Source organism: Nyctibius grandis, chromosome 26, assembly GCF_013368605.1.
Source record: "Nyctibius grandis isolate bNycGra1 chromosome 26, bNycGra1.pri, whole genome shotgun sequence".
In the NCBI taxonomy this organism is placed as follows: Eukaryota; Metazoa; Chordata; class Aves; order Nyctibiiformes; family Nyctibiidae; genus Nyctibius; species Nyctibius grandis.
This window is the reverse complement of record NC_090683.1, coordinates 4,045,549-4,064,228: the sequence shown is the minus strand read 5'-3', so window position 1 is coordinate 4,064,228 and position 18,680 is coordinate 4,045,549. Positions and strand designations below refer to the sequence as shown.

Genomic DNA, 18,680 nt, shown 5'->3' with positions numbered 1-18,680 from the left:
GGTTTTAATTGTTATTTACCTCCTTCCTCCACACACAATTTGTAAGACTAGCTTGAAAAAGTATTCAGGAACCCCACATCTTTCAAATGCTACAGGAATTAGGCTTTTCAGAGCCCACACAGCAGAGCAACAGCCTTTGCTATCAACAGCAAGAGCCCCTACCCCATCGCTGACTGGTGACACCAGGTCCCGCTGAGCACGTCCTGCCTGGGAGAATCCAGACACAGAAACCAGGAGCTAAGGATAGGAGAGGGAAAAAGATGGGCATGGGTAGTCTGTAGGAGTCCCAGGAGGAACAGATGCTATGTATAGAGGTGTGTATAGAGATGAGGGTGGTGAGACCCTGGCCCAGGTTGCCCAGAGAAGCTGTGGCTGCCCCCTCCCTGGCAGTGTTCAAGGCCAGGTTGGATGGGGCTTGGAGCAACCTGGTCTGGTGGAAGGTGTCCCTGCCCGTGGCAGGGGGGTTGGAACTGGATGGTCTTTAAGGTCCCTTCCAACCCAAACCAGTCTACAATTCCCAACCCAGGCCGCTCTGGTTCTGCTCCCTCAGTCAAGTCCTTCTGGGGCCCTGGGTGTGCACCAGGAGCCGGGCAGCATCGCCGCAGCTCTCCCTCGCTGGCACAGCTGGCTGCCGTCACACCTGAGCTCGGGGAAGACACATGTTGGACCCCAGGAGCCTGACGTCCCTCTTGTTGGAGAAGTTATTTCTCCTTTGTAGTTAAGGGTTTTTAAAGGGCAGATCTGTCAGCTCTCCTGGGTGGGGACCGCCTCGGGATTTACACTGCCAGTACAGCAGGGACCCCATACAGACAGAGACCCTGGCAAGGCTCCAAGCGAGATTCAGCCTCACTGAGTGCTTTAACTGTCCCCATCACGCCGGTGCTGCCGTCTCCTCCTCACACCAACACGCAGGCAGCAGCTTTACACCGTGACAAAAGCCGCTCCCTGAGCAGCCCTGCAGCGTTCGGGGTCATAAACCCAAAACCGCGCGGGCGCTGCTCTGCGCCGAGGGTCCTGCGGTGCTGCTGGGCTTGCGGCCCCTTCCTTCCCAAGGGGGCTCAGAAAAGGAAAGCAGACTCCTCGGGTTTGCTTCCTGTTTCTTGCTGGCCTCACTTCGCGATTCCCTCACCCCGGCAGGCTGCTGCTCTTTTCTGCAATCACATACAGAGCATTTTTAACTGTATGGATGATTTTGGGGTAGGGGAGGGGAGGAAAAAACACCTGGCTTTAAAATGTTTAGTTTTCAGTTAAAAAAAAAAAGAACGAACATTAAGCAATAACTATTATGTTCCATTTCTCTCCTTCCTCCCCAAAACTGACATTTCGTATTTTGTCTAAAGACAGTAGCACTCACATTCTCTACCAACCCACTTTCCTCTTCTCTTTTCCAGGGGAGGTTCAGGTTGGACATTAGGAAGCATTTCTTCTCAGAAAGGGTCATTAGACATTGGAAGGGGCTGCCCAGGGAGGTGGTGGAGTCACCATCTCTGGAGGGGTTTAAGAAAAGATTGGACATGGCACTTAGTGCCCTGGTCTAGTTGACATGGTGGTGTCAGGGCAATGGTTGGACTCGATGATCCCAGAGGGCTCTTCCAACCTGGTTGATTGATATTGGTCCAGCAAACAACGCAGCAAAAACAGGGAGCATGTGCCAGCACAAGAAGTGTGAGATCTCCCGCCTGCTACATGATTGTTTTCCGATTTTGAGAGCAGGAACCAAGGACCACAGAATCACCCAGGTTGGAAGCTTGAAGCTGTGTCCTCTTGTCCTATCGCTAGTTGCCCAGGAGAAGAGGCCGACTCCCACTCCACTACACCCTCCCTTCAGGTAGTTGTAGACTGCACTAAGGTCACCTCTGAGCCTCCTCTTCTCCAGGCTAAACACCCCCAGCTCCCTCAGCTGTTCCTCGTAGGTCAGACCCTCCAAACCCTTCACCAGCTTGGTCGCCCTCCTCTGGACTCGCTCCAACACCTCAACAAAGGCTATATATTACCCAAACAGGCTGCGGCACCTGACCCAGGCACCACCGCTCAGGGAAGGGAAGCGGATCTGATGAGCACCAGATTCACGCAGGGGCAGAGGGACGGTCCATACAGCTACGTGCCACAGAACGGCTGCCGCACACAACACAGCAAATGGCCTTTGAGTTTATCTTATCTGCACCAATGACAGGGCACACTTTCCCAGGGCAATACCAGAAGCAGCAGCACTACAGAAACCTCAGCTTCAAATATCTCCAACCGTGAGGTTTCTATAAAACAGATTAAAAAAAAAAAAAAGCCCAAAACATTGTTTCTTTGTCCCTAACATTTAGCTAAAATCCAGCTCATTTTATGATGAGAGCTACTCTCACTCCACTGGGACTGGAAACCTCCTCTCTGCATCGCCCACACCCTTCACGTACCTTTTGGACAACGCACACAAAACCCCCATTTCTGAGCAGACACGGTGACTTCTTACTGCAACACCAACCCTTCAAATCTCCATCTTTAGGCACCAGGGCTGCCTTTTCTCATTCCAGCATCCTCCCTTGACCCGCTCCCTAAACCAGCAACCTGTATGTATGGAGTTACGAGGACTCAGGATGTTCAGACCCCACAGCTGGCAGCAAGATTTAACGGCATAAGTACCCATGAAGAAAAGAAGGACCACATGTTCTCAGCATATACAGCTGCCCATCATTATTACAGCTTTTTATTCGGAATTTCGGAGTGGCCAGAAGCCAGCCACGAACCCTGAGCGGTGGGGGAAGCATTCTGCGCTCCCCCTGCTGATGCTGAGCAGCACTGCATGGCCGTGGCACTCCACACCAGCCTGGGACCGAGATGGTTTAGAGCAATATGGAGCCAGAAGCTGTGCAGACAGCTGGGTTCAGAGAGAAGCCGGCAGCGTTGGGCAAGCAAAGCGAGAACTAGGGAGGTCAACACTGCCTGCAGCCCACCCGAGGATGCTGCACAGAGCTTGCACCCAGTTGTGCTGAGATGAGCTACTTCAAAGTTCCTTTCAAGTCATGACCTTGTCCCTGTTGGGGCTTTTTTTTTCTGCTGCTCCAGCACATACAAACCAGAGAAGCAGCAAAAGTTGCAGCCAAAGCTGAGGATGCTACAGCTCTCGCGGGCTCCAAGGCGATGCAGCGGGAGCTCAAGGACAGTGGGTTTAACAGCAGCACAGGGGCTGTTCCAGGGTGTATTGACGACTGCCGCAATCACAGAATCACAGAATCATTTTGGTTGGGAAGGACCTTTAAGATCATCGAGTCCAACCGTTAACCCAGCACTACCAAGTCCACCACTAATCCATGGCCCTCAGCACCACATCTCCAATGCTTAAACCAGCCCTTCATCTGAAAACGGCACGCTGCCACCTGCACTTTCTCTCCTCCAAAGCGCAGATCTGGTCTTGCCACCACAGAAACAATACGACTGAGGAGCAACAAATAACCTTTGTCTTACACACACCACAACTTTCTTTTGCATTTCCACCCAAGCGCGAGGCTTCCGTTGCCAACCTGCCTTTTAGCTCAAGAAAAGGACATTTTACAGACCCTAAAAATTCAAGCCAACAGTTTCACACAATAAAAACCGTTTTGGGAAAAAAAAAAAAAAATCAGTGAGAATCCCTATACATCCATACTATCCAGACATCCAGTTTTGGACAAGACACAGAGCACCAGGCAGAGAAGAACACCAGAACAAGTGACATGGCAGCTAACCGTGCCAGCGTTTCCTGGCTATAATGCAAGACACCCACACCCAAGCAATATTAAATCCAGAAGACATCGTTCCTGGTTTAGACTTCACTGTCCTCATAGAAAGAGCCACAGTAGTGTAGTATAGCCAACCTCGTTAGAGATTTTAAATTGTATTTGCTTCAGAACTGGATTTAAAGAGGAAACATACCTTAAGTCACCTTCCTCTGAGCCATACTATGCGTATAACACAAGTTACCAGAAATAAAAAAGGCAGCAGAGGTTTTTAGCTGTATTTCTTTTGTGCGTTGGTCAGTGTTTCATGGCTGACCATTTCTACCTCCAACCCAAGCCTCCAGACATTTCCCTTTCCCAGCCCCTGCTCAACCACCACCTACGGACCGGCACAGGGAAGATTCAAGTCAGGACCACACACTCCGTATTTATGGAAAGCAGAATTACTACAGAGCTACTTACTCTTGTGAGGGGTGAGTGGGAGGGGAGTCCAGGAGAAAACATGCCATCGCACAGGCCTACGATGTGAATCTCATGTGCACAAAGCAAATGGTACCACTGAACATCCCGAGCAGGAAGGAGAATGAAAGCATCAGCTTTGGGAAAGCTCCTCAAGTGAAGGTAACTGAGAAGTTTTAAGTTCCTCCTTCAGCAAAGGCAGGATTTTCAGGTTCTAACACCACAAGGAGGGTGCCAGGAAGCAGCGCGAGGTGGTTATTTCTGGTTCCACAAGACGTTTTTTGGGCTGGGACAACTTCACTTGTCTGGTTCTCATCTGTTCTGGGACAGCACACAAGCCCCATGTGTGTGCTTGTTTCATGTGCAGGGGTCTCTATTGCATCAGCTTGTTAACCCATTTATTCTTATTTGTTCATATTTCACATTAACAAATATTTCAGTATTGGATTGACATAGCAACCAGCTATCCCATGGCCTGGGAAAAGGCGATTACAAGGAAGGTTATGGTTCAGGCCCGGGGACACCAGCATCGCAGGGGACCATGGTGGCATTCAAACCACTGCTTAAGTGACTGTGACACTGAAGACTAGGAGCTGCATAAACAGAGCAGCACCAGGAAAAAACGAGCATTTCAGCAAGCAGCGCAGACAGATTTTATAGAGGCACTATTTCTGTCCTTTCCTAAGATAGTATGCTGGAAAAAAAAATGAAGCGTGAAGATATTTAGAAATGTGGTTACCCATTCCCTTGCCCTGCTCTGGGACAGCGAAGCTTATCCTGTCCCAAATCCCCAGTACTCTCAATGCAAGCCTACCCAGTTACCTCCACTTCTGCTGGGAGGCTTCAGTTCTGGAAGCGTGCTTATATCTCCCATTTGTCGCAAGTCCAGACGCCTTCCTTCTCCAAATTTTTGCTTTAATGACTAGACAACGCATTCAAAGGAGAAACAATTCAGGAACCTTTAACTGTTTCTACTTATTTAGAATAAATACACTTTCAAGCAGCCGGAGCTCCAGAAGCTAGAGCTGGAGTTACCCCCTTAGCAAGCTACTCGGGTATCTTCCCTAGAGAGTTCCCAGCTGAAGCAAATCACAGCAGGGAATCAGGCATCATCACACGAATCATCTCCTCCTGCTCTTGTTACCAACCGCCTTCTCCCCACCTGACGATGATCTACCCTGTTAGGCACTGATCAATCAAGAACATTTACAGACCAAGACCTGGAGTAAAGAACTCCCCACCACAGCAAAATCCAAATGCAAACCTCAGCCCCTGCTCTCCATCAGTAGGATCTCCACATGAAGAGCCAATAAACCAGTCCAGCTACTCTCCTGCAAGGTGAAATGAAGACGTTGCTATTTTTACACACTAACAAGAGGGACGGAGCTATTCTACCTCTCTTTGAAGAGAGAGAACGGATGAATGTGACCTTCCTCAGAGGCAGCCTCGTAGAGGACGCACACTTACTTGATCCAAGCAGCAATGCTTCACAAATAGGACACTTCTCCATCTGTCCCCAAGAATAAATTCCTGAAAGAAAAAATTTCCTCCTCCAGTTAAGGTCCTTGGTTAGAAGGAAAACCAGTTAATTGTCTTCTTCACTTATCTTGAGGCATCACTTACACAGGAAGTAAGAGACACTGTATGGCAAACAACCACCAAAGAGGCTTTCATATAAATGATAATTTTATTGTAAATAAAATGATACATTGGCCTGGCTTTGCACTGCAAGCCCCCGGTCGGTATATATAGACTACTGGTTCAAGGTCTTCTGCACAATCCAGGTTAAAGCAATTTCTCCCTGCTCTGCACAGTTTATGTTGGACAGGGACTAACAGACAATAAAGTCCTCTTCTTCATTTCTGAACTGCCCCCCAAGCACATCTACCTTTTCTAACTGGGAAATTCAGAGCTGCTCAATGAGATTTGCCCCTGAACAAGGCTGGGGTTTAAAGACCTGAATCCCAAATGCCATTAAACCACAGAGGACACCTATTTTTTTCTGAAAATTAAAGACAGACTGAATACTCCCAGCTCCAAGGGCAGGTACCAAGGTGACAGCCACAGGGCTGTATGTATTCAAATATATAAAACCTTTCCATCCAGCAGCTATTAACCTAAGCACCAGTCACTGGGATCTCATTCAGCCCTCCTGCACAGCTCTAAGTATCCAGCCTTTGCCTACCAGAGAAAGCATGTACAGCAGGGATTTAGATTTACTGAGGTTTCACAAGTTATCCTGGCTCTCTGGGCACTTGGAAGTAACATGTGTCACCTGAGCAGGTACCAATTTCCCTCTCGGTCAATTTGTTTTGGTAATTAATGGCAATGGGAACCGTTTGGGGCATCTTTTAAGTCCTTTGGAATACTACTCCAAAAATATGAAAAAAAATCCAAATTGCTGCAACCTACTGCCACTTGAATAGGCAAAGATCAGACTGCCTGGAGAACAAGCAAATAACCTGGAATGCACAGAATCGTCACACCAACACCAAAATGCCAACAGTTTGTTTCCTCACAAGCTCAGGGACAGCCAAACCCCCCGTTCCCCCAAGTTCTTCTCTGATGGGTATCACAAACATTTTCCTGCTCGCAATTTCAACTGTTTCAGGATAACGGGCCTCCTAGAAGATATTTTTCTCCAAACAGAATATTCTCCATTTCTGTAGCACCTTCCATCAAGGATCCCAACACTCAATATTCGCTATAGATCCCTCCCCGGAAGGAACAGCAGAAAAAAACAACACGCCATTTGGAACGGACACAACAGCTTATTGTTAGCCTGGCACCCCTCTTCCACTCTCCCCCTAAATAAGTTTATTCCCAGTTTTTTTCCCCAATTCTGCCAGGATAAAGAGGCCAGATGTAATTCAGTTTAGAGGTATAATTACATTTATGTCCACTTGAAACTTTTTGGCTGCCAGGGCTCTGTTAAGAGACTGTAGTATAAGTGTTGGCCTCAAGCTTATTCACCGTAGCGGTGCACTTAGGAATCCAGATCTTCCTTTTCCATAATCAAGAGGGCTGTGAGGAAACAAAGAAAGCATTTTGCCTTGGCTCTACTTGTTATAAACCATCAGCAAATTCTCTGCAAAACCAGCTGCTTTTTTTTCCTTTTTAAATTCATAAAGGCGTCAAATTTATTTCCCATCCTCCCCCCTACCCCGTAACAGTCGAGTCGATATATATAAAAATCACCAAATATGATCTTTTACGATATAAATAAAAAAAAAAGTATGAGGCATCACCGTTTACATGATGTAAAAAGAGCTAAAAAAGAGCGATATAAACTACATTCATAAAAGTGCATCTCCAAACATACAAGTAATGCTTTGGCTTGTTCCTGTGCCGAACGGGTGGCATTGGGTCAGGTACTGGAATACAAGAAGTCCAAGCTGGCACCCCATGTTCTCTGTCACTGTACAATTGCTATTTACTTGCATTAATACAGACTGGAATACAAGTGTATACACAGAGTAGGCACATTTCAGCATAGGTGGTGGGAAGGACCAGAAGCTCTGGCGGGGAGAGGACTGAGCCCATCAGTCCATGATGCTCTTTGCTCTGCTCTGGAACAGCCTTCCATGACGCATATGAGGTAAAAGCCACAACAGATCCTGAGGATTTAGTTGCTTTGAAACATTAAAAGTGACACCATTTCCTCATGCCCTGTTCTCTCCCAAAACACAAGGTGTGGGACAGCAAGGAAAAGAAGGTCTCAATGTGGTGAGGACAAGACAAGGGTGGAGAGAAACCTATGCAGACAAGATCACCACACTCTTGATCGCTGCTGTATGTCTGCAGGGTGAAGTGGGATAATAAAAGATTCCAATCTTTGGTATATTTAGGTGCTAGTTGCAAGGCTTGAAGAGTGCTACCGGGCCCCACAGGAGTGCTGACCACCCTACTTCTGTCATCAAGACTGCAGGAATGATTCCACATTGCTCTGCAGCATACGCAGCCATTTACACCAGAGCAAAGTGGTGTAAAATGCTCCCTAAAACAGAGTAGCAGCATCATGCCCTCACTTCCCTTCGGTGCGACAGTGAAGTGCAGGCCAAAAGTCAGGCCACGTGTCTCGACAATTTGGAGTCAAGTCCCAGATTTGGAAAAGATCAATAGAACTGCTCTCACTAGAATTAAATAAATTATGGAACAAGGGCTGTCATAAAAGATATCCCCCTAAGTGCCTGCAACCTAAACAGTGCATCCTTGTAGTAGTGCAGGAGAGCCTGAAAGCGAAGCCAACGCTAGCTTCCTTTCACTGATTACACATTGCTCTGAGTTTGGCACAGAAAAAACGCTTCAGACTGTTAAACCCTTTCAGGGCTTTTTAGGGTTCTTTGTTTCCTCTTTTAATTAAACACGTCATTTATGTGTTCAAGAAGGTTGGTTTCATTAAAACTTGCCTTTCCCTGCTATGAGCATTCACTTAAAACTGTTAATTTTACTGTATTATGAAAGCAATTTTCAAGTTTTCTTTGGGAGGGAAGAGCGGAGGCACGTGCACCCTTACTGTGGTTTCCAATACAAGAGCAGAACACCTTTAGTGTTGCTCTATAAAGCAATATTTTAGCTAATAACACATTTGTTTTTCTCAGTTTCATTTCAGATAACTTATAATTACTCCATGAATCCCCAGCACTAAAAACTGCTGGTCTTTTATGAGTGAAATAAAGACTATCAGTGCCCAAATCAACAGACAGTATTTGAGGCCAGTAAGCCATCAGGAACTCGGTTCTCAGAAATGTGGTACCTTTCAAATGCAAAATCACTTGGGTACATTTTGCTGGTACCTGTATGCGGATCTCCAGTTAATTTCAGAAATACGCTAGCATTACAAATGTTTTGCTTCACTGTTTGATCTAATTCATACAAAAGATTATTTAAATAGGACCCTAATATTATGGAAACCTTAAATGAACACTTGCACATCTGTAAAACAAAACACACACTGAAGGGTTGAGCTTGATTCTGACTTACGGTGCACAAGTAAGACTAGTGTCCAGCAAATTCTCCTTGTGAAAAACTCCATTTTCCATTAGGCCAAGTCCTCAAAGAAACACATAAGCTTTTCCTGAAGGAAATTCCTGGGCACTGGATGAACTATCTTTGGTTTATGGGATGGTAAGAAGTTACCAACCAAAAAGATAGGTGCAATAGAAAGCTGTTCCGCAGGACTCCCTTCCAGAAAGGTTTTGTTTAGACCCAGCAGTCCCAGGGAGATGAAGCAGGAGCACAGGTTTGTTGGCTATGAGGACACGAACTAAGTGACACTGGCTTAATGCTAGGACAGATCAAGCCTTGGAAATCAAGCTCTGGATTTTCTGATGTCAGTGGGAGAGCCCTTATCTTAGGCCCTGGAGTGATTGCATTCTGCTGAAACTTTTTTGATTATCCTGACATTTAGCTAGAAAGACCTCCCTCGCCCCCACCCCAAAATCCATGGTTTCATTATAAAATAACACTATTCACATACTTTTGAATCAATATTTTCTGAACACCTTCAGATGCTGAATACTTAAGAAGAAAAATATATAATTATATAGCGAGCGCATGCTCAATGACACATGGCTTTTTGCTGGATTCATGTACTATAGATGCCTCTAAAGCCCTAGCAGTCTGGAAAACAGCGACCCACACGTAGAGAGCTGGTCTGCATGGCTGTTGCACGTTTCTGTTCTGAAGAGTGTACCTCTTCCAGTTCCCACTTTGGTTCAGATTTCTTCTGTGTTCAACCAGTGAGACACTTCTTATATTCCCATTCTTGGGTCTGCAGAAAACATGCAGCCAGCTGCAATTTCACATCAAGGTAAGCAGGGCAAAAATGCAGCTCTGTTTGGACAGCTGTCGGTAGAATAAACATTAGTCCAGCAAACAAAGGTATCAGGCACAAGAGCAGACCCTAGCTTCCTTGGCATAATTTCCCCAAAGGACTAGGACAGCTGAGTTGGCATTTTGAAGATGCAGCACCACAATGGGCAGTTGCAACTAGACCAGACGGGGCACCGAAAGCCCAGCAGGAGCTGCTAGCAAGGGAGGTAATTCAGTACTGGAGCTGTGCAAACTGATGTCTGAGCAGCTCTTCAGCAGAGGGTCTGTGCCTGGCTTCCACAAAGATCTGCTTTAGAAAGTCCCGGCAATGTTCTGATATGTGGGAGGGGAGCTGGGGGTTGGTTGGTTGGGTGGCGATTTTGAAAATGGCTGCCATGGCTTCGTACTCTGCCCAGGGTGGTTTCTCTGTCAGCATTTCCACAACAGTACAAGCGAGGCTCCTGGAAAAGCAGACAGGAAAATAAAAAAAGTGAGAATTGACTCACACAATGCACGGTGTTCAGAGAGAACTTCCAAGCAGCCAACATCAAGGTACAGCTCTGAAAACAGCTATAAAATGGCTTTGTGCTCAGCAAACCCCATGCGTGCAGATCCTGAGCCAGACCTGCCAACGTCACTGCTTTTACTACTGTCAGGCTGGCAGTAAAGTGCTGAGACAGGGAGGTTGGTTTCCACTGCGGTTCTCACTGCACCGAGCACTGAAGTGCCATCTGTCCAGCTCTCCTTTGCTCAAATTCTACCCTCAGTGAACATTTGCATTAACAACAGGGGGCAAGAGGTGCACACGAGATGTCCCTAAAGGCGCCGTTTGACCTCCGTGGTATTTTGGGTGCTGCTGCTACTGTTATATCTCAAAGGCACTTGCTGAGTTGCAAGGTAGAAAACATCCTTTTCAACCAAGGTCCAGTGAATCGGAGCTGGCTGACCCCACAAAGCCATTTCAGCAAAATCCCTTTTCAGTGCACAGCCTCAGAATGCCCACGTGGGAAAAAAAACACCCCTGATATCTTCACTTCACAAGAAACCAAGCATCACAGACAGTCAAAAAAGAATTAAAGTCTTAACAGCTCTGAACAAAGGCAGTAATTTAAAACACCAGTCGGGCAGATGCATCATTACGTTAAGGCAAAACTCCTAGTAAAGTTAATGGGCTCTGCAGGCTCCTTCGAGGCAAGAACGTGATTATGGGGACGGACATGGCTGAGCCACCTTTCTGAATCAATACTTTCTCAGGGAAGGTGGGTTTCTGTAGCACTGCAGTGACTGGGTTTTGTTCAAAAAGGATTAATTGCTTCCTCCAGGCCACAGATTAAGCAAAAGCAGTTAGTGAACTTCTAATATCCAGTCCCGTGTTTTGATCACATCGTTCCATTAAAAAGGCAAAACTGCCTCTTCTATCTTTTAAACCCTCTTTTGAAGTGAAAAGCAAAGAAAAGACATTTTCAGATGCAGACTTGCATCAAGTGCCAAGACAAGGAAGGAAAGGAATTAAATCCAGTGAATATGCAAGAAATTACTTCTTGTCAAGGTTTAAAATCCAACATGAAAATTTTACACTGGTTTCCAGCCATTTCAGACTTACTAGAAGAGAGTACAGAAAATGCAAACCATGTGTGCTGAAGTGCTGGGGGTTTGCTCAAGAGCAAGCAGGGATATATTATTGTTTAGACTGATTTATACCGTTTAAGCAGATCCGGTTTCTTTAAGATATTCAGCAAACAGCAGGAATGTTTTTCATGTCAAGTCACTCCAGCAATAACAAATAGCTCACATATTCTGCTATTTAGGAAAAAGAAAATTGGAGAGGGGCCTGCAGCAGTGGCAGAAAGCCAGGTGGATAGATTTGTTACGTCTTTGACCCTCTTGGCCATACGCACCCACCCTGGGACTAACGCTGCACTGGAAAATTCTGACCCCCCCGCTAAATAATGATCGGGATTGTAGGAATTGGAGCCCAGCCAACGGCAGCGTCTCTTTGATGGGAATGGACCGATGTCAGCACCAAGAGGAAATCCACAACTGCATCAACCCAGGGGGAAGGGCACGTGCTCCATTCTCTCCCCAAGCATCCCAACTGGGAGAGTCTGCAGAACTTAACTCTTTGCATACGAGACATTTCAGTTATGTTTCCACTCGCTTGTACAGGAAATAGCACAGGCCTTGCTTTACTGTGGAGAGACAAATGTACCTTTTGTCACTGTCATTTAGTTTAGTTTTATAACCTCACCTTTTTAAGGCCTCCAAAACTAACACTTTCACACAGGGCCATTTTGCTCTTTCCTTTTGATAGAGGTCGTTTCTTGGCTATGCCAATAATAGCATGGCTACAGTTTCCATTCATGCATACTTGAGATCACCTCTGATCTGACCTCTATCTTTTGTGTTATTCCAGGTTTGGGCATCTTTCCTTTAAAGCTCAAATTCTATTCCTTTCATTTCCAGTGTGTTATAAGCACACTTCTCAATTTATAACCAAATGAATGGATTCTCCCTAAAAAAAACCTTCAGTCTCTCTTATAAGGGATATAAGAAGGACAGAAACCTCGCATCAGTCAGAAAACAGAAAAACAGCTATCAGTTTGAGGGAGGAACGAATGGAAATTGTTCCTGAAAAACTACATGAGCAGCTGCACGTTGACTTTGCAAAGCACAGCCTGCAGCAGGTCACGTCTTGAGTTCAAATCAACTACTTCAGTTCACCTTAAACTTTTGATCCAGGTAAAATCTGATCTTGGATATATGGACGACAGAATGCGTATGTCTTATCTCGCTCCAGAAAAGCTGTAAATTGATCTATGGACAGAAAGGTAAAGCCTCACCATACGTCTGCTTTTCTTCCGTAGCCTTCTCCGCTGATCACCTCCGGGCTCATCCAATATGGTGTGCCAGTGACAGAGCGGATGCCTGTTCCAGACATACAGATTGTCTGCAGCCGTTTGCTGGCCCCAAAGTCCCCAAGCTTCACATTCCCAGCAGAGTCACGGAGAATATTGGCTCCTGGACAAAAAACAAAAGAATTGAGACAGCTGTTTTCATGCAATCCAGCTGTTGGATCCGCAGCCTACAGAGTTGATATCCAACCCAGAAATACCCATGCTCATGGTATGGCTTTTTCCCCATTAAGCCTCAGGTGACCTGCTAAACATCATCTCTTTATTTCAGGCTGTAGACAAGCCAATTGCTAATGGCTGCAAATGGGAAAAACTTCAGGGGAAAAACACAAGGAAGTGAAGGGGGAAGGGAAATGAGAGCTGAGTCAGCACCATCATTGTTACATAGCCTGTAAACAGCTCAGACAGCCTCTGCAGGGCCCCCAGGCCAACGGCTTAGATAGAACATAGCTGTGTAGAAAAGGATTTTATTGGGATGCTGCTTTGGTGAGTATAACCACTGCTTTCTGGTCAGCTGGGTAACAGATGTAGCTAATTAAACCACTTTGAACTCCTACAATAAACAAGTCAATCTCCCCTTTACTTGGTCAGAGGTCCTGCACATGAAGCACCAGGGAAAAAAGCAAACTTAAGAGCTTAGCTTGTACGTGGACACAAACTAAGGCTTAGACACCAAAAACAATTCTTCCTCCAAAGCCACAATAAGATCAAGAACGCTGTGTTGCCATTATCTGGTACATGCCTGTGTGAACTCCTTCTGCCCTCAAATAAAATGCATTTGTGCTGGGAGACAGCTTTATCACTTCCCCACTGGAAGAGCTGAATTCAGAACAAAAAGTCTGTCCACTCAGCACCCTGGAGGCAAAGTTAACAGTCTGGCTTAGGAGATGGGTGCAAACTAGTGAATAACCCACCAGATAGGAAATCATTTGGTAAAGAGCACGACATGAGCAGTATACAAGGTGTTATTTAAGAATCAGCAGCTCATTTCCCTTTGCCAGCCTAGAGGGGATGCAATGAAGATTTACAGGTAGGAACAAGAGGATATTTTTCCTGCAGCCAGCAACACTCCTGGTCCCTCTAGAGCACAGAAACCTTTGTGTGGTGTCTGCCACATCTGTTGATGTTAACTCTTAAGGAGACTGGCTGGCTCCATGGGGTTATATTGGGAAGAGGAAGTTTAAGGACTAATCACAGAGGCTCTACATGGAAGATTAGAGGTTTCTTACACAGAGGAAGCAGGACAGTCACAAGAGCCTGAGGTAAGTAGAAGTAAGTCCTGTCAAGAGCAGTCATGGAGCTCTTATGGCAGTTGGTAGGCCTGCCAGCTGAGAAATGGTACTTTGGCCAAGCAGAGAGGAAATCAGAAGGGAATCCACAGGGAAATGAGCATGACTTATGGGAGCAGTGAAAGTCAGGGGGCAACTCAGCCTCTTTGCTGGGGTGTGAGAGAAAGATGAGGAGTTCCAGAGGAGCGTTCCTAAGAATTAGAGGCTTCCAGTCTTCCTTACTACGATCAACTGCCACGCTCTCAGGTCCTGTAGAGAGAACAGCCCAACTTCCCTTACCCAGCCAGGAACACAACCTTCCCTAAGCCCTGCACACAGATGTAAGACCAAAAAGGGATAACTGAGCAAAGCAATGTTTAGAAGCCCCAGCCAGGATACTGAATTCTTAACACTTGGCTTCTTTTTTCAGAGTTCCTTTAGCACGCGGTATACACATAAATCACCAGCTGATCTCACCCTTTATGTCCCTGTGCACAATCATGTTGCTGTGAAGGTACGAGACTCCCTCGAGAATCTGGCGAGTGTATTTCCGGGTTACATTTTCCGTGAGAGCACCATACGCCTTCAGCTGGTCTTTTACTGACCCCTGCACCAAAAGCAAACAGAAGGGATTGGCAAAGAAATGACAAAACCACAAATCCTGCAGTCTCCATTCAGTTCCCACGAGCTGTGACTGTGTTGTACACCCTAGCAGCACAGTAGTGAATTCTGGCCTCTTCTAAAGCCCTTTTGTGAGGCTCTCAGAGCATCTTGCCCTATGAAGCCCTTTTTAAGAAAAGCAAGGACATGCTCTACAGCAAAAATAGCTTAAGGAGGTTCTGTCTGCTTCCTCCATCCTTGAGCTGTGCTGGTACAACTGTTTGTGAAGACAAGCAATAAAACAGTTCAGCAGACTGCTCCAGGTCAAAAGTCTCCCTTTTTGCAAGGTCAGTTTTAGCTTAATTTTGCTGTACTATATGAGTCTAGTAATTCAGTTAGCCTGATTTACAAGTTGGCCCAAGTCCTCTGAAGTACTTTGTTAGAACAAATTTAGACTGAAGAAAAGACCTGGTGTTAGTGACTAATGAAGAGAATGTATTTCAAGTACAAGACACTAAGAAAAAAAAACAAAGATGTGGTTTGGGCATAAATAAGAAGAAAGTGGTGGCAATATAAAGCCAGCGTGAGAAAGGGGCATACTTAAGAGGGCACAAGGTGGATTATATACTTGGGGTAATCACAGCAACTAATAAACCAACTAACAAAACCATCCATCTCACTTTATGATCTGTGACTGTGCTGCTCGGGTCAGCTCTTACCCCTGGCATGTACTCCATGAAGATGGTCAAGGTCTTCTCTGCTCGATCCCGTAAGCAGCCGTAATACTGAACAATACGTTCGTGCTGGAGATTCTTCAGCAGCTGAATTTCACACTCCAGGGCACTCACTTCCTATGGATGTTGAAGGAGAAAATAAGGTTCCAGCCCCAGGAAATATTCCATCCTAATAAATCTGTCCATGTCACAGAATCACAGAATCAACCAGGTTGGAAGAGACCTCTGGGATCATCGAGTCCAACCATTGCCCTGGCACCACCATGTCAACTAGACTATGGCACTACTGTAAGGATGAGGCCACTACCACGCTGAAGAAGTCTAAATCCATGGCATCGGCTCACCTTAATTAATCCTTACTGTATAATAAGCAGGTAAGTATTGGTGCAGAAGCTTTGATAGTTAGAACATAGGTAGTATCATATATGGATTTAGTACCAGAAAAACTTTGTTTCTTGTCTTGATTCTGTCAGCTGAATGGCTTTAGCCAAGGTGGTGGAAAGCATTCTTCACACACAACACAGATATAACCCTGCTTCTCATCACTAAGCTGAGGTCAGTGAGCATTAATTTCAATTATGAAAAAGCTCTGAATACAGTTACAGAATTGCTAGGAATCTTTCTGTAGGAACCTCAGCCCATTAGAGAGCAAGATTACAGGTGCTAAGAGTTCCTAATTTCTTTAGTCACCCAGTCCTGTTCTGGTTTACACCGATGATTTTACTTTAGTCAACCTTTGAAACTGCTTCCTCTCCCATTTACTTTGAAGAAATCTGCAGCTATGTACATGAAACTGATTCTCTGCTTTTTTCCTGCCTCAGACAACAGGGTATCATAGCGCAAAGGCAGAAAGGCTATCCAACAATTTCAGACTGAATCAGAGATGTTTGTTGCCCAGGAAAAGTATCAGGTTCTTGCTGAATCCAGGGAATGAACAGGATGAACATCAAACGTACTGGAGCACGAGGATTTATGGAAAAAGGAATGATGGTTTCCCCAAAATTAGTCCCACTTAACTCTCTCCGCTCCTGCCACTGGAAGATGCCAGGTTCACTTCTCTCACTTTGGGAGAGGATGCAGCTCTTCACGAGCAAGGACCTGGCTGCTGCAGAGATGTGTGGAACCAGAGGAAGTCGCTTAATCAGGCCAACTGATAGTTTAAGGTTTGGAGTTTCAGTGCCTTCAAAATACATTCCAGCCTTTTCCTCCTTGGCTCAGAGTTACTGTCTCACAACAGAGACATGGTATAACTTAGAACTTACCAAGTTAGGACTTATCTTGGCACCAATATCCCATATAAAATCAGAATAATTAAATCTTCACGGATCAGTTATTCCAGCTCAAAGTGAGTTTGTTCAATATTGGGAAAACTGGTACATTGTTAAAACACTCGCAAAGAACCTAACAGCCATTCCAGCTGCATCCAATGTGCAGGGAGTCGTGTGCTATCCTATAATTTCAAGGTGCCCCTTTCCATCTCCACTGTTTCTACTGTTGTCACATCACTGTTCTTAATTAATTTACACACCATAGTTCAGTTTGCCGTGAGGACAGGGAGAATTCAGAAGCAGAAACTAGTAATTAATATACTTGATACAGGGCCTCTCATATAAGCCCAGAAAGTGGGTTTTGCAAGTGCATGCAGCTTCTTTGTTTAAAAAAAGAAAAAAAGTTCTGCTCTTTCTGGGTTTAGTTTCATTCACATCCATGTCTAACCAGGATCACAGGGCAGTCTACTATTCCTCAAGTAACCTGGCAACTAACCAAAAAGCTGAGAAGGGAGAGCCAAAAATGAAGCCAGAAAATGGATTTTAGTTTCAGGCTGAAGTTAATAATACGGAAAAGTAATTTTTAAATGACTCCTATTCCTTTCCACATGACTTGAAAACCTAGTACAAACTAAATAAGATGCCAGCTTTCGAGGACAGACAGACACAGGCACTTTACAGGATCTCAAAATCTCCATAATGAATTTTAGAAGCTGCGATGAGAATTACCTTGCTTGTTTCAGGACTCTCTGGGTCAAACTGGACCTGCTTAGCTGCAAGCTCTCTGCCCGTGTCCACATCGTAACACAAATACACACGACCAAAGGCCCCCTGGCCCAGCAGTTTTCCTCGTCGCCAGTTTATTGGAGCACTCGGAGCTAAAAAAGAACAGTAATAATTTCTCTGTTCATTATACTATTTAAAGATAATGGTGATCTTTTCAAAGCTCAATCTCCATCTCACTGGGACTGAAACAGGTATTTTGCAGTTGAAGAAAGAGACATGAGGCGCTCTCCCAGCATAAGGGAGTTAGCGGCAGAACTCTGAACAGAATCCAACCATTCAGACTTTCAGGACCTGCTGACTGGTGTCCCATTAAAACGAAACTGTAAAACATTTTGCAAAAAGATATACTACAGACAAATTGTTCGATGAGGTTGATGAAATGTCATTCCACCAGCAGGGTGGGTTCTACAACATCACTATCTTAAGAGATGGGGCAGCAATTAAAAAAGCATTTTCCAACCCTTGATCTGTAGTTACTACACACATTAGATGAAGAGCTAGATGATGATCAGCCTTGCTAAATCAATCCCACCCAGCTGGGAATGACCATTAAGCTTCTGGGACAACCTGAAGGACGTTATTTCCAAGTTCTTTGCCAACTACTGGTTAGTTCGGGTTCCTTCTCCTGCAGGAAGGATTTCACTGCAAGGCTACCTCTACAGCAGAAAAATCAGAAGTCATGATTGCCTACTAGACACTGATAAGGTAGGGGCCAGCCATAACACAAGCACAGTGCGGGTTATCTTTACCTGCTGAACAATCAGACTCTAATAAAAACATACATGAGAACCAGCTAAAGCAGCCGCCTCCAATACCTCAGCAGGAGGTTATGTCAACAGGGAATTACGAGTTCTCATTGTTCTACTGCACAAGCAGCAGTCTCCTGACCCAGAGATTAACACCTGAGCCCAGTTTTCCAGACTGCACTTAATACCAAAGCATATTACTCAAAGAGCAGGGCTTTAGCTCTAACTTTGAAAACGACGCTACCAGACTCATGCAGTGCAATGCATCCAATTATGTTGTATCTAACAAGAAACCCTAAAAACAAAGACAGGAACCAGCCATCTGGACAGTGTGAAAATACAGAAGAGCTGAGAGATTAGCTTTGCCATGTCTAATTTAATCAGATTTA

At 45.3% G+C, this 18,680-nt stretch overlaps 1 protein-coding gene across 2 annotated transcripts in view; it reads right to left on the bottom strand.

Moving 5' to 3' along the window:
• Positions 1–5,831: 5,831 nt before the first annotated feature.
• The window catches only part of MAP3K3 (mitogen-activated protein kinase kinase kinase 3), a 39,680-nt gene continuing 26,831 nt past the window's right edge, over positions 5,832–18,680 (bottom strand). For both annotated transcript variants that reach the window (XM_068418771.1, XM_068418772.1), the window contains exons 12-16: positions 17,489–17,637; positions 15,477–15,608; positions 14,635–14,764; positions 12,818–12,995; positions 5,832–10,438 (exon numbers count right to left, since the gene is read on the bottom strand). In XM_068418771.1, the coding sequence (XP_068274872.1) occupies positions 10,210–10,438; positions 12,818–12,995; positions 14,635–14,764; positions 15,477–15,608; positions 17,489–17,637 (818 nt within the window). In that variant the 3' untranslated portion in view covers positions 5,832–10,209. The remainder of the gene's footprint in view (positions 10,439–12,817; positions 12,996–14,634; positions 14,765–15,476; positions 15,609–17,488; positions 17,638–18,680) is intronic.